The sequence below is a fragment of the Bison bison genome, unplaced genomic scaffold (assembly GCF_000754665.1).
Source record: "Bison bison bison isolate TAMUID 2011002044 unplaced genomic scaffold, Bison_UMD1.0 scf7180017864453, whole genome shotgun sequence".
NCBI classification, from domain to species: Eukaryota; Metazoa; Chordata; class Mammalia; order Artiodactyla; family Bovidae; genus Bison; species Bison bison.
The window spans coordinates 2,592,882-2,620,308 of NW_011495015.1; the positions used below are offsets into that span (position 1 = coordinate 2,592,882).

Consider the following 27,427-nt stretch of genomic DNA (forward strand, 5'->3'; position numbering starts at 1 on the left):
CTTGTGACCAAGTCTCTCAGCTATCCGATGGCTCAATGGCTCTAAACTATGTCCAGTCCTACCATTGGGGGGAAGGACCTGCTGCCACTAGAGGAAGCCCCTGCAGTTTTCAGCACAGACGGGTGTTCTCGAAGGACTGTCCCTGTCACCCACGGGTCACACAGGCTGGGGCTCAGCTTGCACTCGGTGTGTGACCTCGCCCAGCTTCCTCCTCCTTCAGAGGCCAGCAGAGCCCTCAGGCTGCAGTCCCTTCTGCAAGAAACGTCTGTCCAGCGTGGTGTCCGGCTCAAATGCACTCTGGTCCTGCCACTCTCTAAAGAGTGTTCTGGCAGTGAGTCTCAGGCATGAATGAAGCCTGGAAAGGATGGAGATGATCCCCCAGAGAAAGGCAGAGGCTTCTCCTCCTGCTCAGAAAATCACCACTCTGGAGTCCAGCCCAGAGCTCCTGTCAGAGCCTGCCCGCCAGGTCAGAGCTCACTGGCCGGTGGCCTCTGGGGCTCAGAGGAGCAGCTCAGGATGGGTCTCGATTTCTCCCTGACAAAAGATCTCTCCGAAATCCTAACTCCACCTGCTCCAATCCAGCAGACCAGCCATGGTTTCTCTGCCCGAGGCCAGGAGTGACCAGAGCTGCCCCGCGGGGTGTCAGGACACCAGGCAGACACCACACTGCTCACGCGTCTTTATTTATTGAGCTGAGAATTCACACAGGTAGCATCATACAGTGAATGATTTCCAGGGCTGGATAAAAATGATTGTCACTCACCGCGCTTCACAAAAATTTCTTTTAATGAATAAATAATCTGATGAAATCAAAAATATTTACAATATAAACACACAGGAAGAACTGAAGAACTTCAGATCTGTGAACCTGATCGCCGACCTCCGCCTTCCTGAACCGAACGCCTCCCGAGCTTTTCCCTCGGAAACGATACAAATCTGATAGAAACAACAACTCATACAACATCTCTTGGTTCATTATACGTTTATCTGTTAGTCTTGGAAAGCTACATATATTATGCGACATGTTAAAATACAAATATTAACTAAAATAATATATTATCATAATGCCAGGTAGCATTCTCCACAGAACGAAAATGTACACTCAGCTGTGACAATAAGAAACGTTCACGGGCCACAAAATAATACCCCAAAGGTACAAATTCCTTCATAAGAATATAATTGTGCTCTTCAATTTACCATCTGTCCGCGCTGCTCGAAGGGGCCGGTGCCCAGGACGACGGGGTTGGACCGCTGGGTGCTGTGGGTGGGTTTCGGTCAGGCAGCAGCACTATTGGGAATCGGGCAGTGCAAGCAGTTTTATAAACACTTTTTTTTCTTGGACTCTTTTTTAAAAAGAGCCAATTAGGCAAAGCAAAATAAGCATATGAAGCTGTCTTCATCTCATCGGCACAAACACCGTGGCACTTCCTGGCTGTGCAGGATGGAAGGTTGGTGTGCGGGGCTCTTCACGCCGTCAGCCAGTATTCAAGTACTCTAGGGCTACCTCGTAGCAGAACTTGTACTGATCCTGGAACACAGAAGGGACACAACATCAGCGCGGCCATAGCGGGCCCCATTTCTCTGAGAGCAATGATGCTGTGCGTGAGTGCGTGCTCAGTCAAGTCCGACTCTGTGTGACCCCACGGACTGCAGCCCGCCAGGCTCCTCTGTCCGTGGGACTGTCCAGGCAAGAATACTGGAGTGGGTTGCCGTTTCCTTCTCCAGTGGATCTTCCAGACCCAGGGATCGAACCTGCACCTGCTCTACTGGCAGGCAGATTCTTTACTGCTCAGAAGCCCCAATTAGGGCTTTAATTGGAAGCAATCAACCTGAGAAGGAGGTGAATCAGAAACGAGCTAGGACGTCACAATCCTGGACCACACATGTACTCACTGTAGATATTACACACAAGGCCAATGAAAGAAATATTCTGACATCTACACTTGTGAGACTTCTTGGAAAGTTCCAGACAACTGGAACACATCTGCTTGTCCACACGTGTAAGTGCACCTGTTATATCAACATCCTGAGGACAAATTATGGGAAAGCCAAGAGGTGTACTGGGAGGGAGGCTGGAGATGCGCCTTCCTGATTTGCTCAGTGAATAAACGTGGCTTCACGCCTGGCCTGGCTTTACCTTTGTCAGTCAGCAGGACTCCCTCTGGTTTATGAACAGTTATTAAGCACCTCTTAAATACCAAGTACCTTGACCTGGCCCCTGACTCTGAGAAGTCCATGGTCCAATGAGGAGGATGAGACAGGGACCCAAGGGCCCCCAAGAGGCAGAGCTGAGTGGGGCCCACGAATGGTCCCCAACATGGGTGCAGTGGAGCGGGGAGCAGCAGTTCTCAGGGGAGATGTGAGGGGGTGGCAGGTGATGGGGAGCTGGAGGAGGAGCATGTGGACTGGGGGAGGTGGATATTAAGTGCCTTGGGTTGCCCAGGACAGTCTTGACTGATGCCTGTTATCTTGGCGGAATGGAGAGTTGAAGCCTTGTTTGCTCTCAAAAGTGTCCCAGTCTGAATGGTAAAGCCTGGGGGCCTCCTGACTGTGGTCCTCCTGGCAGGCTGCCCGGGTAAAGATGGCAGAACAGGGACAGGAACTGGGGGCAACGTCTGATGCCCCCTGGGAGCCACATCCCAGTTCTTAATGGGGCAGCGAACTCATTTCTCTTGAGTGCAGCTTTCTCAGATCCCGGACCAGCACCTGCGCAAGCTTCCAATCCACATTTTAGGATTTATTATTTTGGGATCTGATACTTCTATTTTCAGAATATTTACAAGAAATCACTCGAATTTCAAAATCCTGATGCTGTCAGCTCATGGCTGACACTGGCTAAGGCGAGCTCCAATCATTGCTGTTTTTGTGAATCGCACAGACAATTCTTTTTTCTTTTTCGTGGAAACCTAAGAGATCAGTTCCTTCTTGCAGAAACATGATTTTGTACAAAGCTAGCTGTGCAGTTAGTTTCAATGCCAACTAGGGACCGTCTTCTTAACAGAGTGTTATGCATGCTCAGTTGCTCAGTCGTGTCCAACTCTCTACGGCCCCATAGACTGTAGCCCACCAGGCTCCTCTGTCCATGGGATTCTCCAGGCAAAAATACTGGAGTGGCTTGCCATTTCCTGGATCTTCCCGATCCAGGAATCAAATCTACGCCTCTTGGATTGGCAGGCAGCTTTTTTACTGCTGATCCTTAACATAGTAAGATGCACTTAAAGGGCCATGTGGCTGCTGCCTTGGGTCAAAGGTGAACGAGGAAGCCAGGAAGGGGTTTCGGGTTCATCCCAAGGGTCGGCTGTTGGGGGGGGGAGTCACTGAAGGTGCCCCATCATAGGCATGACTACAATTTTTCAAAATGAGTTCTCTCTCTCATCTCATCCTTCCTAAATAGGCTGCTAGCTCCACAGACTGTGATGACTGGTTCCGTACAGGGAATGAGCAGAAGGATCACAAATTGCTGGTCCCCTCCCCCAGGCACCTCGAAAAACACCTGAAATCCTCCCACTTGGAACCTGATTACACTTGATCACCAGATACAGCCCATCTTTGGCGGTTTTCTCTCTTTTGAACAGTATAATTAAGCCACATGAACCATCTCTGCTTCAGGGGAGAAAGGGCGTTTATGCTTTGGTCCCAGGATTTCCCAATCTGGGTGACATTAGCTGATGACGTGAGCATCTTTGTGCTAGACTGCAACCAGAGTAACTGGCAACTCCTCTTCAAGCCCCCACCTTCACTTCAGATGCCCCTTGCTCTCACAAAACAGGGAGAAAGTGAAACTTGAAAGGATACCCCACATGAGGTCACGCTGTAAGAGTCCCTGCCCTCAGGGAGGGCATGGGAGGCCTTGGTGGCTGCAGGCGGCTCCCCCAAAGGCCGGACAGTGCCTTTGTCTGCGGAACATGGCCCCATAGTCAGCCTGTCACTTCAAACACCCCACGTCGCCTGAGAAGTTTCAAAGAGATTGTGCACTCACCTGGGGCAGAGTTTCCCCTCCCCACCCCTGCACACAGACACCTGCTTTTGGAAATGAACACCAGCTTCAGTCTAAGCTGGATCCTTGCTGACAAGCAGAAAAACGCTTCTGCCCGACATGCCTGCCAGGAGGGGAAGTGGGCCCATGTGCCAATACCCTCAGGCGGGACTCTTTGGATCAGTGTTCCCAGGGGGTCGCACTGGGTGACCAGCCTATGAGACCCCTGGGGGGCAGCTGCCTGTCTCTGATGATAGATGGATGGGTCATTGCACTCAGTATAGCTTTGAAAGAGTCTGAAGCACTTTCTCCCTTTCCAAGGCCACATGCTGTCTGTGCATCTGGTTCTTCAGTCAGACCCATTGGCCTGTGGCCACTGCCTTCCCTGGTCCTGGAAGCAGCTCAGATCCCTGTTCTTGGGTCCAGTAAAGAGAAGAAATGGGAAGTGGGCTTGGCCTGCCCCGCCACCACCGTGGCCATACTGCAGGACTGGCCTCTCGTCCTCCTGAGCTGTGTTTCTCACCTGCGGCATATCACACGGGCTCTGTCTACCCCCGTCTTCGGGGGCGCAGCCTGGCTCCTGTATCTGTGAAGTGCCCCAGCTGATCCAACGTGTGGACGGGCCGAGGGCCTTTCTAGACCACCCATGAACTTTCTTATCCTCGGTTGCACATCAGGTCACCTGGGGCGCTTGTCCCACGGCTGCTGAAGCCAGGTCCATGTCACCTGGATCAGTCTCTGGGGTGGGCCTGGGGCTCAGAATTTTTTAAAGGTCCCATTACAGAGAAGTCAGTATCAGAGAGATAGAGACTAAAATTGTCATTGTCAGGGGAGGGGCAAGTGGAGTGATGCTGGTGAGGGTACAAATTTTCAGTTATAAGAGCAGTGAATTCCACAGCTCTACCACAGCACGGCAACCAGAGTTAATGATATGGAACTGTACCCTTGAAACTTGCTGACCACGGATCACAAGCATTCTGACCACATAGAGTCAGCTGCACTCACTCCGAGAGCCCACAGTTGTGCTGATCACCGTGGTCTAGGGAACCACTCCACAACGTGAGTGTGTCAAGTCAGCACGTTGGCCAGAGCTCCCCTTGCCTCCCGGGGACAGTAACTTTCTCGGGTAAGATCTGGCTCCTAAAGGCTGTTTCTCTGTTAACACAGAGACCTGGGAACTTCAAAGCCAAGTGCAGAAGCAAAGGTGAGAGCAGACTGTGTGTTGAAGCAGCTGGTTTCCCAGCAACCGAACGAGAGGCAAAGCGGCTCAGCGTGGGGGACCCCGTCTGCATCTGACCAGTTAAGTAGCGCCAGTCTCAGGCTGCACTGTGGCAGGAGGCCCCTCGGGGATCCAGGCCTTTGATGAGGGCTGGGGGCTGGCTGAAGAGGTGGATCACTGAGAAGTTCGGCAGCAAGAGGGGTCAGGAGACAAACCCAGTGGCCCTGCTGCATCAAAACACCTTGCTGCTGTTTAGTCGATCAGTCCTATTGGACTCTTTTGTAACCCTATGGACTGTAACCTGCCAGGCTCCTCTGTCTTTGGGATCTCCCAGGCAAGAATACTGGAGTGGGTTGTCACTTTCCTCCTCCAGGGGATCTTTCCGACCCAGGATCGAACCTGGGCCTTCTGTATTGGCATTGGATCTTTTACCATGGTGTCACCAGGGAAGCCCATCAAGACATCTAGTCTTGTGTTAGAATGATTTTGCTTCCTGGCAATCCACTGCCTTTTCCCTGGAGCCTCCAGACCTAAGCAGTTGAAGAAATAAATCCGTAGGCCCTCTGACTCTCCCTTGAAAGTGCCATGCTTCAAAATGGACGGGGAAGTTTCTAACTCAGACACAATTTTGAAAAATAATCAGAGCCTCAAGGGGAGATGGAGATGGGACCACTTTGATCCCCTTGGAACATTCATCCTGCCCTGATTGGGGGATGGGGGTTGTGGTAGCATGTTTTGGGGTCTGAATGGAAGGATGAGCAGACCCAGAGGGGCCTGGCCCTCCTGCCTCCCCACGCCCACCTGCCTGCCTCCTGGCGGCCAGCATGGGGTCTGCTCTAGGGTGCCCTGGCTCTAGCCTCCTCCTGAAAAGAGACAGCTAGGAGGAAGCTTCTCAGCTACTGGTATCACATTCTCTACTTAGGAAAGACTCAAGTCTTGGGTGGTCTTTTATGCCCAATACAACTGTACCAGGTTTTATCACCCTGACCTGAATTAGTTATCTCAGCCAACACACACACACACACACACACACACACACGAGTGCCAAACTAAACAGGAACTATACTCACAGCAAAAACAAATATGCCAGCGACAAGAGCCCTGATTCAACTCAAGAATCTTCAAGCCCACTGAAAAGAGGACCGTGACATTTTCCCTTTGGTCACCAGATAAGCTCTATTATCCTGTCAGGAGGCACCGTGACAGATTCATCAGACATTTTCCTCAGGAAATTGCAGGACTTTCTTACATTTCTCAGCCGCGGAGCTTATCATAAAACTGGTGTGGATCTCTGGGGTTCTGGGAATCCAAGAATCCTGTTTCTCCCTCAGAACCGCACATGAATAGAGAAACGCCCAGGTTATGACGGGAACGTGGGCTGCAGTCAGGAGCTGCCTTCATGGAAAAGCACCCCATCCTGCAGTCTGCACCATGGATCTGGGAAAAGCCTCGCTGCTTCTGCCCAAAAAACTCGTGAGTGAAGGAAGCTCAGCAGAGCCATTCAGGGAAAGGCCTGGAAGGGTCTGTTTCTAACGATGTGCTTAAGTCAGGCTGCAGTGAGAAGGGGATTACACTTTTTTTAAAAAGTCAAGTCACTTTACTCAGATGCCAACTAATGTTTGGAAGCCACATGTCTGTCCCTGAATCAGGGCATTAAATGCCGAATGATGTCTCAGAATGGTTTCATTTACGCATTTGTTTCCAGCCTCTGCCAATCTGCTTATCTGTCCTAAACTCGGGCCCCCTCTAACTGCCCTCAGCCCAGAAGATGGAGAATTCTGGGTGGGGGAACTCTAAAATTCAGGGGGGTCCCAAGGAGTGGTTAGATGGCATCCCCAACTCAATGGACGTGAGTCTGAGCAAACTCTGGGAGATAGTGAAGGACAGGGAAACCTGGCGTGCTGCAGTCAGTCCATGGGGTCACAAAGCATCAGACATGACTTAGTGACTGAACAACAACCCAGGGAGTGAGACGGTCCTCTGACCAGTGAAGTCTGGGCACAGCACCTGGCCCATCCACGTGAAGTCTGGACTGTGTGAAAGGCACTTGTAAGTGCCACGTGTACACATGCTCCTGCTCCTGAAGCCTCCTCGCTTGCACCTGGTGCTTTTTTACCTGCATCAGGTGTGCTGCTGGTCACACTGTGCCCTGTAGACACCTGCAGTCTTAGGGACGGGCTTTCTCACCTGGGGCACTTCCAAAACACTTTCATGCATGTCGTCACAGGGGATGATCTCAACAAACCAACATCATCCCTGGTTACAACTCAGGCTCAGGAGAGTGACATGCCCAAGGCGATGTCAAGGTTATCTGTCTGAGGTCACTTCACTTGAATGAGTACAGCTGAGAGTAGAAGGCAGGTTTGAGGGACATCCCCAGGGCAGGATGGGGGAAAAAATGGAAACAGTGACAGATTCTATTTTCTTGGGCTCCGAAATCACTATGGACAGAGATTGCAGCCATGAAATTAAAAGATGCTTGCTCCTTGGAAGAAAAGCTATGACAAACCTAGATACCATATTAAAAAGCAGAGATATCACTTTGCTGACAAAGGACCATATAGTCAAAGCTATGGTTTTTTCCAGTAGTCATGTATGGATGTGAGAGTTGGACCATAAAGAAGGCTGAGCACCGAAGAATTGATGCTTTTGAATTGCGGTGCTGAAGAAGACACTTTAGAGTCCCTTGGACTGTAGGAAGATCAAAGCAGTCAACTCTAAAGGAAATCAACCCTGAATATTCATTGGAAGGACTGATGCTGAAGCTCCAAAACATTGGCCACCTGATGAGAGCCGACTCATTGGAAAAGACCCTGATGCTGAGAAAGACTGAGGGCAGGAGGAGAAGGGGGCAACAGAGGATGAGATGGTTAGATAGCATCACCGACTCAGCGGATATGAGTTTGCACAAACTCTGGGAGATAGTGAAGGACAGGGAAGCCTGGCGTGCTGCAGTCCATGGGGTCACAAAGGGTCGGACACAACTTAGTGACTGAACAACAACCACCCAGGGGAGGGTGGGGAGTAGTGGTGTGGGGGGTACAGCCCTTTTTTCGCAGAAGCCAACATGGTAATTGCTGATGGTTTTGAGAGTCTGCACCTGGCCAAAGAGGTTCCTGTTTGTTAAATTCCCAGGGCAGCACATGCATCTGGAAACTAGAACAGCTCACGAAGCACCCAGCACGTCTGTGGGGGAAGCAGATGGCCCTGGATGCTGAGCAGGGCTCGGGTGGGTCCCAGGAGCTGGCCATCATGGGTGAGGCCATGGCTGTTTCCTCAGCTTCAGCGTGACTCTCCACTCCCTCTTTAGTCCCGTTAAGGTATTTACAATGTATAGCAGCTTTCCAAGCTCCTCAGGGACTCCACCTTGTCTTTCCCTCCCCATCCCAGGCCACTCTCCCCACCTTGGGATTAATCCCCCTGTCTCCTTCAGATCCTTCCTCCACTAACAGAGAAATACAAAAACCTCATTGAAAAGCTTCCTGCTTTAAACTGTTCTCCTATTCTCGAGTCACAGCAGCCGGCATTTCAACAGCTCTGCACAATAAAGAGATTTCACGAAATTCCCGAAGAAAACCATTCCACCTCGTCCTTTGTTTCTCCACCTCTTTCATCCTCTCCTCAGATACCCGCCGTAATTAAATGCAATCGTCCGGATGTCAAACTCCAATTCCCAGCTTTGATAAATATTAGGTGATTAAGCTATTTATAAAATCTGTAATTTGAAAATCTGGCATTTCATGTGCTATGATTATTTCTTCTCTGTGAAGACGAAGTGCTTAGCCATGTGGAAGGTGCTGCTGAGAATGGCAATTAATCAGAATGTGCGCTTGTGAGTTTCAACTATTTCTATGTGTCAGATGTGTTGAGAGAAGCCTACTGGTGAAAAGGCAAGAGGAAGGGAGAAGGAAGGAGAAAAACTCGGACAAGCACAGCGAATGCACCGTGAGCACGAGCCTCTCCCACCAGGGATCAGACTGAGCTAACCAGGGATGGCTCCTCATCACCCCCCCAACTCCAAGTGGGACGATAGATGGACCGGGGCCTACCAGCAGGTCCACCATATTGGGCTTGTTGTTCCTCAGCGTCTTCACGGCATGGAAGACATCCACCGTTCGCTGGTGCCGGAGCATCTCGCAGACGATGCTGATGGCACAGAAGGTCCCACTGCGGCCGCCCCCATTCCTGTAGGAAGAGGAGAGGCAGGTGGTGGGTCTGGGTCACCATCATAGCACATGGCTCACACCACCTGGTCACATCTGCTGCCCAAGCCCTCCTGGCCGGGATGCTTCACCCGAGCAAGTCCCTCTACCTGATGCAAACAGAGCCCAGAGCCCAGAGCCCACAGATCACCTGACCAGAGGTGATGGGAACCTGGCCTGCTCTCTCAGCTCCACCTCTGCCCCCACGGCTGCATAAGACCCGCAGGAAAATTTTCAATATACAAACATCTCATGCAGTGTCTGCAGGAAAACTGGGATGGGTGTGGGTTATGCTCAAAGATGGATTTGGCCTCAGACAATCTATTAGCATTTCATGCTTTGTCTCTAAAATATAAATGAAACAGGAGGGAAGAGGGCAGCACACAACCTTGGAAAGAATGACACAGCTAGAGAACACAGCATAAACTGATTCGATCCAAATGGGTACTAGAAGGCAGACAAGTCAACTTGACTAAACCTTGATCCTCAGTTCAAGCTCAATGCAAAACATCAGCAAGCTAAATGACACCCAGAGGTGCCATGGCAGTTCCAAAGTGGACAATCAAAGACCAAAAAGTGGGCGATGGCCCAATCCCTGGAAATCCCCGCCCCTTCTCCAAATAGTTGGAATAATTCTCCCACTCACTAGCCTAGGAAAGTACCCATCCCTTAAAAGGTAATCACAACCATAGTTTGAGACTGCCACACTCGCTGCTGCTATGGCCCACACTCTGTCTGTGGAGCGTGTTTCTCTCTGAATAAATACACTTCCTACCTATCACTTTGTCTCTCACGGAATACTTTCTGCGATGAGAAGTGAAACTTGAAAACCTGAGTTTCATTAGGTCCTGAAACTCGGTCTGTGATCTCAGTCAGAAGACCGTGGATTTTGGCTGGGTTCCAGTCCCAATTTGAGATAAACGGCTTCATAAGGGCTCTTTCAAAATAAAACTTTCTATTTTGGATTAATTTTAATTGTACAGAATCACTGTAAAATAGCACAGAGAGTTCTCTGTATGCCCACCTTCCCTGATGTGAAGGTCTTACATAACTGTAGCAAACGGTTAAAACCAGGAAGTTACTGCTGGTATAATGCTATTGACTAAATTACAGACCTTGGTCAGGGTGTCCAGTTTTTCTACAACCGTCCTTTCTTCTGGTCCAGGATTCAGTCCAGGACCCACCTAGCATTTAGTGTTTCCTATGAGCTGCGTCCTCAGTGTTCCCTTGTCTTTTTTGACCTTGACACTTTGAAAGACGACTGGTCAGTTGTTTTGCAGAATATGGAATACAGAATGAGATGCAGAAAAGAGCCATGGTCCCCCATCCACGATTTGAGAAGTCATCACAAAATACAAATTGTAGAAAGTACCTTCATTTTGATTCCTCTGATGCTTTCTTATCATTGAACATGAGGTTATGCACTTTGGTAAGAAAACCATGGAAAGGGTGTCGCCTCCTTCGAAGGTTCATGGTGTTGACTGTCTTGTTGCTGGCGATGCTGGCCTTGGTTGCTTATTAAGATGGTGGATGTCTGGCAGATTTTTTCACCATGTACTCATGATGCTTCTCTTTGTAGTTAATAAGTATCTTGGGAAAAATACACTGGGATTATGTAACTATCTTGTTCTCCTCAAAGCTTCATCCGCTGTTATTCATGCCCATTTAGGGATCCAGTCTGCAACAGTGTTCACTGCGCTGCTTGTTCTTCAGTCATTAAGTCGTGTCCGACTCTTTTCAGTCCCACAAACTGCAGCACGTCAGGCTTCCTTGTCCTTCACCATCTCCCTGAATTTGCTCAAACTCACATCCAGTGAGCCAGTAATGTCATCCAACCATCTCATCCTCTTGTCCCTTTCTCTTCCTGCCTTCATTCTTTTTCAGAATCAGGATCTTTTCTAATGAGTCGGCTTTTCACATCAGATGGCCAAAGTATTGGAGCTTCAGCTTCACCATCAGTCCTTCCAATGAATAGTCAAGGTTGATTTCCTTTAGGTTTGATCTTCTTGCTATCTAAGGGACTCTCAAGAGTCTTCTCCAGCACCACAGTTTGAAAGCATCAATTCTTCGGCGCTTAGCCTTCTTTATGGTCCAACGCTCATATCCATACATGACCCCTGGAAAGACCACAGCTTTGTCTCTACGGACCTTTGTCAGCAAAGTGACGTCTCTGACACCTGTCTAATTGGTGTCCACATCACTCTTTCCTTCTACATCCTGCTCTAAAGAGAGAACTCTCAGGCACTGTTTGAAATTTTATTTGCTTATTTATTTCTATTATTTATGTCACTTTAGACTTATACATATCAATTTCATTTCTTTGAGCTAAAATAGTATCCATGTTTATTTTGTTGCTGAAATTGTTCTGGCTTTGGCCATTAGGAGCTCCATCAGGCTGGTTCCTCCAACCTTTTTCAAGCACGTCCTTACTTTCTAGAACCATGAGATTTTCTAACTGGTCCTGTAACTTCTCCCTTGTACCAGCTCTGGAATCAACCACTTTTCCAAGGATGCAAAGGACTTTTTTTTTTTAATAAACACAATACCATTGTTATTACACCTAAAATAAACACTACAGTTTAACAGAATCAAATTTCTAGGTACTGTCCAAATTTCCCAGGTTGTTTAGACTTTTTCTTACGGTTGACTTTTTCAAATCCTCATCCAAGCAAAGTCCACACTGCATTCGGTTGACAAGTCTTGCAAGTTTATTTTAATCTGTGGGTTCTTTTTGCTCTCTCATTGTTTCCTCTTGGCAATTTATTTGTTGAGGAAATGGGGTCATTTTCCCTGCAGACAGCCCCACATTCACCAATCTCTAATCCTGTGCTTTCTGTTAATTGGGATTTAGCTCCAGAGTTTCATAAGAAATTCAGGATTTTTTTCTTTCTGGATAAATATACTTTATAAGTGAACTTTCATTAGGAAGCAGGCATAGGACATCACCTTGTCTTGTGATTTTAAGATTGATCACTGTGTTCCAACGCCAGCTTGATCATTCCATGCTTAAGTTCCAAATCAGTTTTTTAAATAAAGTATAAGATACCTACAATTAAGCCCACAAGTGGTTAAGTATAGATCGCAGTTAACTTTTGCAAATGCATATACCATTAACTACCATTTGGATCAAGATACTGACCACAATCAGCCCCCTGGATCCCCTCTCCCCAGTATTCCTTCCTCACCAAAACCACCAACACCTTCAAGATAATCTCTGTTCTCAGGTCTGGCATCATTAGTTTCTTTTGTCTGTTTTTGAATTCTGTACACATGGAATCATACAGCATGTACTCTCTGAGTCTGGCTTATTTTGTTTAACATTAACTGTGTGGGAAGCACCCACGTTGTATCAGCAGTTTGCCCTCCTACATTGTGTGTGTTAGTCGCTCAGTCGTGTCCAACTCTTTGGGACCCCCATGGACTGCAGCCCGCCAGGTTCCTCTGTCCATGGAATTCTCCAGGCAAGAATACTGGAGTGGGTAGCTGTTCCCTTCTCCAGGGGATCTTCTGGACGCGGGGATTGAGCCTGGGTCTCCTGCATTCCAGGCAGTTCTTTACCATCTGAGCCACCAGGGAAGCCTTTTCTTCTTATGTTGCTGAGAATAATTCCATTGAGTGCATGTACTACTGCATAATTTCTTTATCTAGGAGCTGACGAATGTTTGGGCTGTTTGCAGTTTTCCATATTATGAGTATGTTTGCTATAAGCACGTCTCCTATTGCATTTATGAGTCATTTTTGCAGTCACAGACCTCACAGCAGAAGAGCTCAGAGGATATATTTATATTTAGCTTTGGTAAATGTTGTTAAAGGGCTTCCCAGGTGGCGCTAGTGGTAAAGAATCCATCTGCCAATGCAGGAGACAGAGACATGGGTTTGATGCCTGGGTTGGGAAGATCCCCTGGAGGAGGGCATGGCCACCCACTCCAGTATTCTTGCCTGGAGAATCCCATGGACAGAGGAGCTTGGTGGGCTACAGTCCACAGGGTTACAAAGAGCTGGACACGACTGAAGCGACTTAGCATGCACGCATGCACACACATATGCTATTTAAATGGTTCCAAAATGGTTGTACGTGCTTACTTTGTTCCAACAGTGTTTGGAGTCCAGTTACTCCACAGTCTCCCAACACTTAGAACCATTTATTTGTTTAAATTTTAGACATTCTGGTGAGAATGTAGGGGCACCCAATTTTGCTGTATTTTAATGCATATTCTCCTGAAAACTAATGATGCCTTTTCTATGCTTATTGGCTATTTGGATATTCTTTTTTGAAAAAATGAAGTTCTCATCAAGCATTTTGCCCAACAGTTGGATTGTCTGTCCTTTTCTTGTCGAATTCAGCAGTTCTTTGGCATGCTGGCTAGGAATTCTTTGTCAGATGTATGGAGCGCAAATGTCAGTGTCCCGTCTTGTGCTTCCACGCTCCTTGGATGAACGGGAGTGCTCAGCTTTAACGACCCAATTTACCAATGTCTTCCTTTATGGCCGCTGTTCTGTGTCCTGCGTAACTCATCTCTGATTACTCCTTCAGGTGAAGATTTTCTGTAGAAGCTCTGTTGTCTTCCTTTGCAGGTCTGCACGAAGACAGCATGCACTGGAGATGCTCTCTGGGTAGCGTGAGAAGGGAGATCACTGCCCTGCAGGTGGTGTGCTGCTGTGGGACCCTGCTGTGAGTCAGGGGACCCCGAGGTGTGGTTGTTCCTGAATTTTCTCTTCTGCTCTTCAGTCTCTTATCTCTCTCTGCATTGACACCTCACTGTTTCTCCTCCATTGGCTTTTCATCTAATGCTTTCAGCAGCTGTCGATGACCACTGTCTACATCCATTACTTTCATCAAGGGTTGAAAAAGCATGAGACCTTAATTCTACCCATTCTGACTAGTTTTATCAGCTGGAAGATGTGTATAAAGACAAAGAATTCCCTGCTTGCTTTCTGTGAACCGTCCAGTTCACAGCCCTGAAGGGCGTCCCGGGAATGGATACTCTGCCCATGGCCAGTAGGTGGCACTGCGCTATACTGCATAGGAAGAAGGTCTCATCTCGGAGGTGGTGGGGTGGACAGCAGGTTGCCTGTGGGTCAAGGCAACGTCTCCTGGCCTGAACTGAAGGATACCGATTTAACCTAACTCTGTTCCTACAACTAAAAAACCTAAGATTAAGATTTTAAAATCTTGACAACAGTCAGCATTGACCCCAGCCTGGGTCTCATGCCCTGCCCCCGTGATATGGACAGAGTAAATGGCAGCCCCATGGCAACAGCTGGGACTTCAGAGTTGTGGGGAGGATGGTTCCCAGGGAGAAGTCCAGGATCTCTCAGCAGGAGAAGGTGCCGGGGGCTCGGCTGGCAGGAGGGCAGAAGCAGCAGGTGCCCGCAGTGTCCACTGGGTGAGAGAACAGCCACTGTCTTAGGTATCCCGTGGGCAGGGGGTGGAACTGTTCAGTCTGGGGTCATAGCCGTGCCTTGGAGAGAGTGTCTACAGGGTGGTCTACGAGGTGCAGTGACTTAATGGGTCTTTGCATCTTCCCCGCAAACCCCTCCTGGGGCCTCAGATCTCCCACTACTGGGATGTAGCCCCCTCCTTTTTTCCTGTTATGATTAAAAAAAAGTTTTTTTTTTATTGTGGTAAAAGTCACATGACATAAAACATACTATTTTAACCGTATTTAACTGTGCAGTTCTGTGGCACTAAGTACCTTCACAATGTACAACTCACCATCGTCCATAGCCTGAAAACTTTCACCTTCCTAAACTGAAACTCTGTCCCCATTAAATGCTAGCTCCCCATTCTCCCCCACCCTCGACCTCTGGCACCTACCGAGGGACTAATACTTTCTGACTCTATGAGTCTGACTCTTCTAGGTACACCTTGTATAAGTGGAATCAAACAGTATTTGTCTGCACCTACTGTATACTGGAATGCATTTTTTAAGGTGAATTTAATACATGTGGGATGCAGCCATTTGGGTCCCAGGGCTGGCCCTGGTCAGGAAGCTTCTAGAAGTGTGATGTTCCTAGTTCCAGAGGCTAGCAGGCTCCTGATGCAGAAATTGGTAACTGCAAACTGTTTTTGCATCCCCAAGAAAACCTAACCGATCGAATACAAGCTCTCACTAAAATGTCGATTATCTTCGCCAGGGCTGTATCACCTCACACAGGTGACCCTCTGATCTTATTCTGATCAGAAGTTAAGTCTGCAAGTAGAGGAATAAAAACGGGGATGGGAGCAGTTCATTGATCCTTCTGGACGTTTTCTCGGTGGAGATGATTTTAATGAACTGGGTCCCTGAGAAAGAAGGGGAAGGTGGAGGGGAGGAGTTGGGGGACTTCTGATGAAGGGCCAGTGTTGGTTGCTTCATAAGACTGTTTCTGAGGGGACAGCGGTTTCTTGCCACATTCGGTGCTGAGAGGTGGCAGAGTCCTGGGTTCCCAGACCCGGGGTGGGGGCTGGGGGTGGGGCATCTCGCAAGATACGGCAGAGAGCAGAGAGTAACGAGCCCTCGGCCATGCTGGTTGCTGTAACCAGGCTCGGTGTCCCCGGAGCAGAGCTTTGTCTTCCCTTCAATTTGGGAGAGCTCCCTGGGAGCTTGTTAACAACGCTCCACTGAAAAGAGAAGGAAGCTCATACTCAGTGTCCACAGACTCTCTCCCCATCTCCCCAGACTGCCAGGCTTTCTAATCGCTGCCCATTAAGCCACCTCCAGCCGGTTGATTAGCTCCTCTCCTCGCCCATGAGAAGATGCAGGTGAAAGTGCTTTGAAAAGCACGCAGACTCAAGCCACGGCTCGCAACCTCGGCCTCGTGCTGAAATAATCCGGGAGTTAAAAAAAGCACTGTTGCCCAGTCTTCCCACCCCCAGAGATCTGGATTTAATTGTTTTGCTGTGGCCTGGGCATTGTTTGTTTGTTTGTTTGTTTTTTAAAGCTCCCCAGATGTGCAGCCAAGGTTGGGAACCATTATTCTGCAGCCAAGGATCTCCCATTTTAGCACTTGTTAAAATTGCTGGTCTGGAGACCAGTCTGCAGACCCTGGCTGTAACCAAATCTTCCCAATATATATCTGTCCCCAGGCAAACAAAACAAAACAAAACTCTCTTAAAACCACAAAGAAGAAGGAAACAGTTCCTCTGAAACCTCTGTCATGAAATCCAACAGAATCACCAATGAGTGCGCTGGTAAACCAGTTCTGCCGTAACGGGGAGGGGCCCTTGACTGTGGCATTTGCTGACGTCCGTGACATAAACACGTCTGCCGCTGAGGATTTCAGGTTACCAACAGTTTCACAACCAGCTCAGAAAATTCCCCGAAGCTTAACAACGTGCTCTCAAGAGCTGGAAGGAGCTCACTGAACCCACCCAGGTATTTTTTCGGGAGGCAGCGGCTTCCAGTCACAAGGTTGGGGCTCAATTTATAGCAGCGCCATTCCCTCCAAAGGTAAAATGCGCATGTGCTTGTTTTCTGCAAACTAAGCTGTCGCCCAGATCTGCTTACTTCTTCTCCGTTTATAATGAACAAGAGGCAGTGAGCCGAGGCGTTGGGGCTGGTGTCCGTCTGGTGGACGTGTGTACTCACAGGCAGTGCACGACCGTGCGTCCCCCCCCGCCGTTGTACTCCTCCTGCCACTTGTCCACCTGGCGGATGAGCTTCAGGAAGGAGCGCTTGGACACCGGCGTGTCCCTGTACATCGGCCAGCCCAGGAACTGGAACTGCTGCACCATCCGGTACCCGTCCTGGGGCTGCAGAGGGCCAGGTGATCGGAGGGGAGCGGAGAGAAAAAAAGCAGGCGTTACTCTCAGGGCCAAGCTCCAGCGCGCTGACCCCACCTCCTCATGCCAGTGGGCCCGAGGGAAGGAGGGCCTGCCTGTAGTTAACAAATGGACCATCTATGGCCCGAGGAGTTAGGAGTCTGAATCGCGAGCTGATATAAAACACCAGGTGTTTCCATCGGGAGGGCAGACAGAAGCGAAGTGGAATGCTCACAGCTTTGCAAACGCCGTGTGAAAAACAGCACACGACCTGAGCACTGACCACACTGGGCTGAGAGTGGTAAACAGGCCGGACTTTAATTACAAGTAAACTAAAGGTAAAGGATAAATTGTGATCTGGCAATGTCTGTGAGTTCAGAGTGTTACAGATGACACCCTGTGTCCTGGGAGTATAACAAGGTTCTGCTCACTGGCATGACTCTTGCTAAGATATCAATAGTTGATCTTTCACCGTAATTAAATAGAATTATGTGTATGTGCTCAGTTGCTCAGTCGTATACAATTATGCAACCCCATGGACTAAAGCCTGCCCGGTTCCTCTGTCCATGGGATTCTCCAGGCAAGAATATTGGAGTGGGTTGCCATGCCCTCCTCCAGGGCATCTTCCCGACCCAGGGATTGAACAGAACCTGTGTCTGTGTCTCCTGAGTCTCCTGCACTGGCAGGAGGATTTAAATAGAATTTTAGGAGTCAAGAAATAACCAGGCCACATGGTTTTAGTCTGACTCTCTTGGGCTAAATCTTCTGTGGCTGCCGGTAGAACCCGACACAGGGGATCACTCTTGTTTCCTTCCTGACTGTACCCCAACCAAACCCCACAGCTCTTGGCCTCCCTTCCTGTTAGACTCTTGCTGATGCAGGCCCCAGGCTCAGTCCTTGGGTCCCTTTCTCTTCTCCACTTCTCTCTTGAAGGTTTCATTCAGTCTCATAGCTTTAACTATTCTAGTGAGTCCTCAATCTGGGTCTCCAGACCTTGCTCCTGAATTTCACCCTCACAGATTCCAAGGTCTCCACAATATTCCAATGCAGGCATCAAACAGTCACTTCAAACCCAGCATGTACCCAGCTGACCTGCCTTCTGTCCATGCGTGCTCCGACCCCTAACAATCTTACCTGCACAGCTTTTCCTAACCTGGTTAATGTCTGTTCCACCCAGTTCTCAGGACCAACACGCTGAGAGCTGCTCGTGAGTCCCTGGGATCCAACTGATCAGCCCATCCTATCCTATTGGCTCTGAGGCCAGAATGTATCCGAGTCCCTCCACCTCCCCTGGCCACTGCCACTCTGCCTACCCTTGTCCTTTCCCACCTGGATTATTACAACAGCCTCCTGACCCGCTCTCTCACTGTCTGTCCTCAGCACAGACGCCAGAGCGTGCCTTCTAAAAGCTAGATTAGAGCACAAGACTCTTTCACTCGGGACCCTGTGATGGCACCTCCTTTCCTTCAGCGTGGAAGCCCCGATCCTGGTGGTGGCCTGCAGGGCCCTAAGTGACCTCTGCCCCCTGGACCCCAACCTCGGCCCCAGCAGCTACTCCCGCCTTCTCCTCGTGGGCTGCGGACACATCAGCCACCTTGCTGTTATGGGACTCACCAGACAATCCCCCCACCTCAGGGCCTTTGCACTGACTGTCTTTTCTGCCCCTAAAGCCAACTGCACGAGAGCATATGGCTGCCCCTCACGCCCGCCAGGCTGCATTCATACGGCCCCTCTGCTCACACTCTTGTCTAGGCCTGGCACCTTCTGCTTTCCCATTTTTCTCCTACAGCACACAGTACCTTCTAGCAAATCTAGCAGGCAATCTTTGTGTCCATCCTCTCCTGTCTCCTCCCTTTAGAACATAAGCTCCACAGGGTCAGGGAACGTTGTTTTGTTCACAGACTCCTAGATGGGCCTTCAGGCTCCCAGAACACTGACTGACCCAGACCATCTACCCAGTCAATGGATGAGAAAATAATGAAACCGCAACACCAGCCATGGTGGTTGCGGATCTTACTCGCGCTGCGTTGTAGATTCGGAATATCCTACTGATGATGTCTTCTTCCAGGTCAGCAGAAACAAACTCCACCTGGATGGGGCCGTGTCGGTGGACTCCATTCTCTGGCCAGTACTGTGGACACAACTGGATTCAAAACGCAGAAACGCGAGGTTAATGGTCCGAATACATTTACTGCTCACGTCTGGATAAGGTCACCACCAGCATCAGGCCCCAACACCCCTCATTCACTTCATTTCCTTTCTCTTTTCCTTCCCCCCAGTCGACCGGTTGACTTTCTTGTTGGCTGAGCCGTTAATTCCCCCTGTCCATCTAGTACTTTTTTCTCTATTTTCTGTGAAAGCGTCACTAAGCCACGAGGAATTCTGCCTCCCAAGGAGGTCATGTGGGCCTCCTGAATACCATTGCTGTAAGATCTCTTTTGCTGCTGAAAGGCATTCTTTTCCAGCCCTGGGGAGATGCCCTGAGCTGCCGTTACAAAAGTAAAGACATTTGAGATGACCCACTTGACACCCGAGTCTCCAGCCTTCCATCTGGGCCCACCTAGTAGTATGTAATCACTTTGAGAACAGGGCTGTTTAGTGACAAAATACTGATAACAGTGTTGGGTTGCATTTTCTCATGCTCTGGTCCAAACCCTCCCAGCTCAGACCTAGAAAACACGGCGGAATAAGAGTAACCGCTTTGGGCTCCAATTAAAAACTCAATTTCCTAGCGTCTCACACTCCAGGTATTAGTGACACTGGGGAACCAGGAGTTCTGCTGAAACGTGGAGCAGCTGATGAGTGTGGCAGGCAGGGTGCCAAGCACGATGGCAGATGTCACTGCCACTGCCCTGCAGCAACACTGAACTTGGGAGACAGGTGAGAAAAACCCCTGTCTGTTATCACAAATCTGTTCTAAAGCTCTGCAGGCATGCATGCACGCTCAGTTGTTCAGTTGTGTCTGACTCTTTGCAACCCCACAGATGTAGCCCGAGAGGCTCTGCTGAGTGGGTTACTCTGCCCTCCTCCAGGGAATCTTCCCAACCCAGGGATCCCAACCCACATCTCTTACATCTCTTGTATTGGCAGGCAGATTCTTTACCACTGAGTCACCTGGGAAGCCTTCTAAAGCTCTGAGACCCTACTTAATGTCTGAAATGAAGCTTCTTCGGGGACTTGGTATGCAATGATGTTTTGGGAGCAGCATTTAACTCTTTTTTTCCAATTTACCAGAGGGACAAATGGCTGGGGGACAGGGCAAGAGGATAACACTTCATTATTTTACAGTCTCTTTCTTCTGAGCCAAGAGCAGATGAAAACATCTCATTTTAAGCAGAATGATGTACAATAAAGGTGAGAACCTACTGCCTGAAATTCCTTTTTCTGATGAGTTTTCTTTTCCAAAGAATCTAAAATTTCATCACGGAAGGTTACAAAGGTCGATTTATATCCAAGATTGCAATATGGTTTCCAGTGGATCAAACAAAGACATCTCCCTCCCTCTGTTACAGAAGTTAAAGGTTTGAATTTCATGACCAAGAAGGAAAGTAGGATAACTAAGGGTCCTTTTTGCATGAGCTGAATCTATAGTATTTTAGAAATTACATTTATTTATTTGAAAATAAGGCTTCTAGGCTTCCCAGGTGGCTCAGCAGTAAAGAATCCACCTGCCAATGTAGGAGATATGGGTTCGATCCCTGGGTCAGGAAGATGCCACATACCGTGGAACAAACTAAGCCCCCATGCCACAACTATTGAGCCTGTGCTCTAGAGCCTGGGAGCCAAAACTTCTGAAGCCCATGCACCCTAGAGCCTGTGCTCAGCAACTAGAGAAGTCATCAGTGAGAAGCCCGTGCACTGCAACTAAAGATCAGCCCCAGCTCACGGCAACTAGAGAAAGTCCGAGCAGCAACGAAGACCCAGCACAGTTAAAAATAAAAATAACTAACTATATAAAGAGCTTTCCTGGTGGCTTAGTTGGTAAAGAATCTGCCTGCAGTACGGGAGACCTGCATTTGATCCCTGGGTGGGGAAGATCCCCTGGAGGAGGGCATGGCAACCCACTCCAGTATTCTTGTCTGGATAATCTCTATGGACAGAGGAGCCTGGTGGGCTACAGTCCACGGGGTTGCAAAGAGTTGGACACAACTGAGTGACTAAGCACACAACTATATAATAAATAAAAACTTAAAAAAAGATATTGCTTCCACGAAACTTTTCCTTCCTCACCAGAGCTTCCCGGTGACAAGTTATAAAACTGCCTTGTCAAAAGACAGCTCGCTGAAGTTTATTTTCTCTTTGACCCCCAGGGTACCCATGTTAAAATTTACAGGCATATGATGGGAAGCTGAGTTGGGGAGAGAAGCCCTAGCATGCACATCTGAACCGTCCTGCCCGTTCTCTCCTGACGGAGCCAGCCTTACTTTCTGTTTGTCCTCCCAATTCAGCCCTCAATCTAAAGCTTGTCACTTTCACCAGAGAAACACGAACGGCCCGGCTGGCGCGGGCCCCTGGATTATGGCATTCTGCATCCTGCCCAAGGAAACTGTGCGGAAAATGGCTTAAATAGTGCATAACACATCCATGAACTGGGCCTATAAATACTTAAAGCAGCTGAGTGCTATTCTTGCGCGATTGCAGAGACTTTCGGTTCAAATGCTCCGTTTAGCGCTCTCTGAAAGGCTGAATCCCAAGAGCATCCTTTCTCCAAACCAGCACCAGCTCCATCTGCTGAGCGGGATGGGGACCTTGGTCTCTCCCACCAGGGCAGCCAAGGCTCGGTAAGAGCCCAGAAAACTGTGGGTTAGGATGCGACTTTAGAATTCAAGTGTTAGTTGCTTAGTCATGTCCGATATTTTGCGACCCCATGGACTGTAGCTGCCGGGCTCCTCTGTCCATGGGATTCTCCAGGCAAGGACACTGGAATGAGTAGCCAGTCCCTCCTCCAGGGGATATTCCCGACCCAGGGATCGAGCCCAGGTCTCCTGCATTGCAGGCAGATTCTTTACTGTCTGAGTTCACGGCTGAGTGACTAACATGCTTTAGAATTCAACAGTGTCGTCCAGAAAGAACGTGTGTAAACCACTGATGTCTGTTTTCTCATACGGAAAAAAAAAACAGTCTATCACTGCATTTCAGTATTCACATTAGGGGAAAAAAATGATTCTGAAGAGGGAACACTCGCTTATCCTCTGTCTGTGACTAAGCAACCCTGAATGAGTGGAGCCGCACGCGTGGCATTGTGAGTTAGAAACCAGAACCCTCTGTCCTATTTCTGGTTGTGTCATGGAGGGTCCCCAGCTGTGGTGTCTGCTTGCTTTTATAAATGGTTGCCACCCATTCTTTGGAGAGGAGAGGATCACCAAGGGAGACTACTGAAATATTTAAGCTTCTTAAGTAAAAAGGACTAGATGAGGACAAGCACGATCATTATTATTTCATTAACTAGCTTTTGGGCTATAGCCTTAACGAGACAATGCATTGCTTCAAATGCAATGAAAAGCATTACAGGACTGAAGTGAAGGTCCATGGCATTTTTGGCAGATTGATGACAATAAAGTGGATTTTAGGAAGGAAAATTTTTGTCCACTTTGGCTGCTGCAATATGTCAGACTTTCTTTTTTTTTTTTAATTTGTCTCTGTAAAACAGAAAATTAATTCTGTTCCAGAACAAGTTTATTCTTACAACACACCAAGTTCAAACTTCCCACAAGGGCCTCTGTCACGGTAGGTCAGCCCGTGACTAGAATAGCTGGGCTCTAAAGTGATAAATCCAGCTTCCAGGGCCCCCGGGCTCACTCTGGCCTGACAATTCCCTTTAGGAAAATCCTTCTAACCCCATTACTAATACTGAGTCACCACCACCCAGTTCTATCTCTCTTTGTATAAGAAGAGGAGCTACGAACAAATCACGTTCATCATTCTCAGTTTTCCTTATCTTCCAGTCTCAGTTTCATTTCTCTTTAATATATCTTTACCAAAGAGTTGACAAAAGTAATTGCTATCCCTTAGATGTGAAAAAGTCTCCACTCTTTTCACCCTGCTAGGCCGACTGCCACCTGTGGGCTCCAGGTGGGCCATGCCAGGAGGCTCGGAGACACTCCCAGCCCGGATCCGGGTCTGTGTTAGAGGTTGACGGCCTTTCTCATCGTCTCTGGTCGGCTTGCTTTATGTCCTTCAGCCCCCGGGTCAGTCCTGACTGCCTGTTACCCTGCATCTCTCTCCAGTCAGCATTTCCATCCTTCGAGAACAGCCCAGATTATGACCCTCTGTTTCCCCGTCACTCACACTGTCTCTGAGTTCAGTCCATCTTTTTGGTCTCAGACTATTTTCTGCTGCCATCCCTAATTACACCTGGTTTTTATTATTTTTTGTAAAGTTTTTTTTGTGTGTGTGTGTGCAGACTATTTTTAAACTCTTCACTGAGTTCTTTTTTTTTTTACAACATTGCTTCTGTATTTTGTTTTTTTTTTTCATCATAAGTCATGTGGGATCTGAGCTCCCCGACCAGGGATCGAACCCACAGCCCCTGCATTGGAAGGTGCAGTCTTAACCACTGGACTGCCAGGGAAGTCCCCCGTCTGGTTTGTAACACAGGCATCTTTGGCTCCCTGTCCTCGCCTGGGGTTTGTAACCTGCTGCCAGGGGACTGCATTCTCGATGTGCAAACACAGAAAACACAGACCGGACCGTGGGCCGGGCTCTGGCAGCCGCAGTCCATGCATCTCACCTGGGCAGGGTCCACGTCGTTTAGCATCACCACAGACGTGCAGTGATAATCCAGGACCAGCCTCCAGAAGTCTTTCACCGTGTTTGGCAGAGGATGCTGGGTGACTATGAAAGCCGAGGGCTGTTTATAGCTCTGCAGACGCAAACAAGAGAGATCCAAATGGACCCGGGAGAACGCGACAGGAGGGAGCAAAGTTATTTTGTACACATGGGAGCTCGTGACACAAAACACTGAACATATTTAACAACTGGTGAATTCCATCACCATGGTCCATGCCAAAACAGGCCAAAAATAGACTCATCTGCAGAAAAACAATGCTAAAGTCACCTCACTTTGATACTCAGAAAACTTAATAAGTACCTCCTACAATTTGTTTGGTGTTTCTGGTAGAAAGTCAATGTCGACTCTACACATAACTAATTTAATGGAGAAAATTTAACTTTAAAATATGCATGATTAAGATAGTTCCGTTTCTCCTAAAATCTGTGCACTTATTGTTTAAATGTGTGAGATGGTGTTACTTATTCCTGCCATCCAAGGACACACACGCTTTTCACAGCTCTGCAGAGCGTCAGACAAGCTTAAATACCTTTTTACCAATATCACACCAATAGAATTAAAATTTCTGCATTAGCACTGAAAATCCCCATTCACTTTTCCCATCAATTGAATAGCAAATGCTCATTCAGTTAGAAGTAAATAGACTGACAGGAGGTAATGGGTTGTGTACTATCTGTGCTGACAGGCAATTTCTCCCCCATGTTAATTACTGCCTAAATTAGGAGGAATGGGAACTAAAATAATGCTGCAAACCATATTATCCCACTTCACTGCCTTCCTGACTTAATAGCTGTCTCTTGCTCTCTGGCCAGCAGGTTAAAAAACTGAAGTGCTCAGAGCGCTGCCGACACACCCCTCATTTATCAGTCCTCCTGGACCGGGGTCTCCCAGAGACCAAGGACGTCGGTCCCGACACAGAAGCAGATACGGAGGCAGAAGTGCACTTCGCTGAAAACACAGTTCATAGCTTTAAAGGAAACCAGGGAGAGGACCCAGGTGCTGCCCCTAGAGGAACATCCCGCCGTGCCCTGCCCAGGGAGGGGGTGCGGGGGTTGGGGGGCTCACGTCCATGAGGGCCGCGTTGATGTAGTTGCTGCTCTCGCCGTCGATGGTGATGAGGAAGGGCAGGCAGCGGTCAGGCGGCAGGATGTCCATGCAGCGGTTCTTCTCGTGGTTACGTGGCAGGAGTGCAATGCTGCAGTCTTCCACGCGCAGGGTCGGCGTCACCATGTTCAGGGTCTGGGGGACAGAGCAGGCACGCTCGGGAAGAGAACCCCGTCTCGTGTGCAGACCTCAGGGGACCCCGTGTCCTGGAGCTGACGACCCCACTCCCCACTCCCTGGACCCCACTTACACAATGAGATTTTTATTTCTCTTTAGTCTTTAGGACTCTGCACGGGCAGACACAAGGACTGCTGTGCGTATGCCAGATCAAGTGCCAATGAGTCCAGCTAGGACTGGACACCAGGGTTTGGAGGAAGAGATTGGCAGGGGTCAGGCTGGAGTTAGGTGGGGAGTCAGGTGCATTCAGACCCAAGGCGAGCATGAGAAATGGCACAGGGCACTCGGGGGGCACTGGTGGTAAAGAACCTGCCTGCGAATGCGGGAGACCTAACAGATGCGAGTTTGATCCCTGAGCCGGGAAGATCCCCTGGAGGAAGGCAGGGCAACCCACTCCAGTATCCTTGCCTGGAGAATCCCATGGACAGAGGAGCCTGCTGGGCTACAGTCCACGGGGTCCTAAAGAGTCAGACACGACTGAATGATTTAGAATGCGTGCACTCTTGCCAGCAAGCACCCTGAATGTGCCTGGCTTGGTCTAGCTGTCGGGGTTACACTGTGGGTTGGTCTGACATCTGCTCCCTGAGCAGGGGTAGGGGTGGGGAGGGCCTGGCTCTGCCAGACCAGTGGGTCTTGATGTGGGGACACTAACTACATCAGCACATGGTCTTGCCGTCAGGGTGGTGTGTAGGGGGCAGGGCTCAGGCATTCAGTGGGCAGCGGCCAGGGATGCCACTGAACACCCGACAGGACAGCCCCTCGGCCACGGACAACTGAGCCCCCAGCATCAACAGTGCTGAGGCTGAGAAGCCCTGCATGGGCTCAAAGGTTCTGGAGCCGACTCTGAGGCTCTTCTTAGGAGCAAGGTCACAGCCTTGTCCCTTTAGCACGACCTACCCGGAATTCCTCCTTGATCTGGCTCGAATTGGTCTGTGGGTCCAGCTTGTTCATGTCATAGTAGAGAGACCTGACCTGGGAAGCGGGCACCGAGGTGTCCCCGCAGAGACAGGCTTCCAGAATGGCATCGTGGATGAACACGTACTGCTCCTGGGGAAGCAGAGAAACCAAGGTAACTCCCAGGAACCAGAGGAGGAGGGGAGGTAGCCCCTCGCGGACCAGAGAACAATGGTTCACCCGTCCCAGAGCACGCCTTCCTTCCGGAGAGAAGGCCAGGGAGGGGACCTGGCTGCTCGGAGGGGGCTGTCTCAGGGCCAGTAATCCTGTCATCCTCCAACGGAAGGGCAGGGCATTAGTGATTGGCCATATGTGGAGGCCCGCAGGAGGAGAGGTAAGCAGGGGCTCAGTGCAGAAGGCTTCAACACACTGATGGAAACCACTCAGACACTGGGGCTTCCCAGGTGGTACTAGTGGTAGAGAAACCGCCTGTCAATGAAGGAGACATTAGAGATGTGGTTTCGATCCCTGGGTCAGGGAGGTCCCCTGGAGAAGGGAATGGCCACTGACTTCAGTATTCTTGCCTGGAGAATCCCACGGACAGAGGAGCTTGGTGGGCTATAGTTCATGGGATCGCACACAGCTGGACACGACTAAAGCGACTTAACATGCATGCACATTAGTAAAAACATTAATTTCCTAGGAGCAGGGTGGAATACTTTTTCTCAAACACTTAAGTTCCTGAAACACCTTGAATTCTACCTTAGAGAAGTTCCAGAGTGCTTCCAGAAAGTGGGCAAATTCCCACGATGCCAGGCCACTCACTGGACAGAATTTTTAAGGACAGTCAGAAGAGAAGGAAATGCACAGAGATTACCCTTAAAAATCACTCTGCAAATGCCTGCCTATTCTCAGGAGTGGTCTCGCTCTGGTTACCAGCTAGTTTAAAAGACACAATAAAAAGAAACGGTATTGAAATCCTGAAGGCTTCAAAGCGGAGCCTCAACCGGGACCCTTGACGCAGAAGCAAGGGGCAAGCTGGGCTTGGGGAGCAGATTCTGTTACCTGGCAGACTCCTGGCCTTTTTCATGTGTTTATGAGAAAAGAAAGAAAAGGAAGGAAGGAGGAGGGCGGGAAGAAAGGATGGCCATGTGCCTCGCCTTTTCTGCTGGGGGTTTCTGAAAACAGAACCGTGGCTTCTCTCCCCCTGCCCCTTGGCCCTGGGACGTGGGCCTTGGCGGTGGGTGTGGACGGGGTGGGGAGGAGGACAGGGGGAGGAGGGGGGACGGGGGTTCAGTACCTCGGTCTGCACCATGTTCAC

At 49.2% G+C, this 27,427-nt stretch overlaps 1 protein-coding gene across 1 annotated transcript in view; it reads right to left on the minus strand.

Annotated features, from left to right (window-relative positions):
• Positions 1 to 667: 667 nt before the first annotated feature.
• The window catches only part of PTPRM (protein tyrosine phosphatase, receptor type, M), a gene marked incomplete at its 5' end in the record, with an annotated part of 499,416 nt that continues 472,656 nt past the window's right edge, over positions 668 to 27,427 (minus strand). The window contains 8 exons of the mRNA XM_010859089.1: positions 668 to 1,528; positions 9,245 to 9,380; positions 16,969 to 17,132; positions 19,159 to 19,284; positions 23,872 to 24,003; positions 24,997 to 25,170; positions 26,110 to 26,259; positions 27,407 to 27,427. The exon at positions 27,407 to 27,427 is cut by the window's right edge and continues 7 nt beyond it. Of these exons, the coding sequence (XP_010857391.1) occupies positions 1,475 to 1,528; positions 9,245 to 9,380; positions 16,969 to 17,132; positions 19,159 to 19,284; positions 23,872 to 24,003; positions 24,997 to 25,170; positions 26,110 to 26,259; positions 27,407 to 27,427 (957 nt within the window). The remainder of the gene's footprint in view (positions 1,529 to 9,244; positions 9,381 to 16,968; positions 17,133 to 19,158; positions 19,285 to 23,871; positions 24,004 to 24,996; positions 25,171 to 26,109; positions 26,260 to 27,406) is intronic.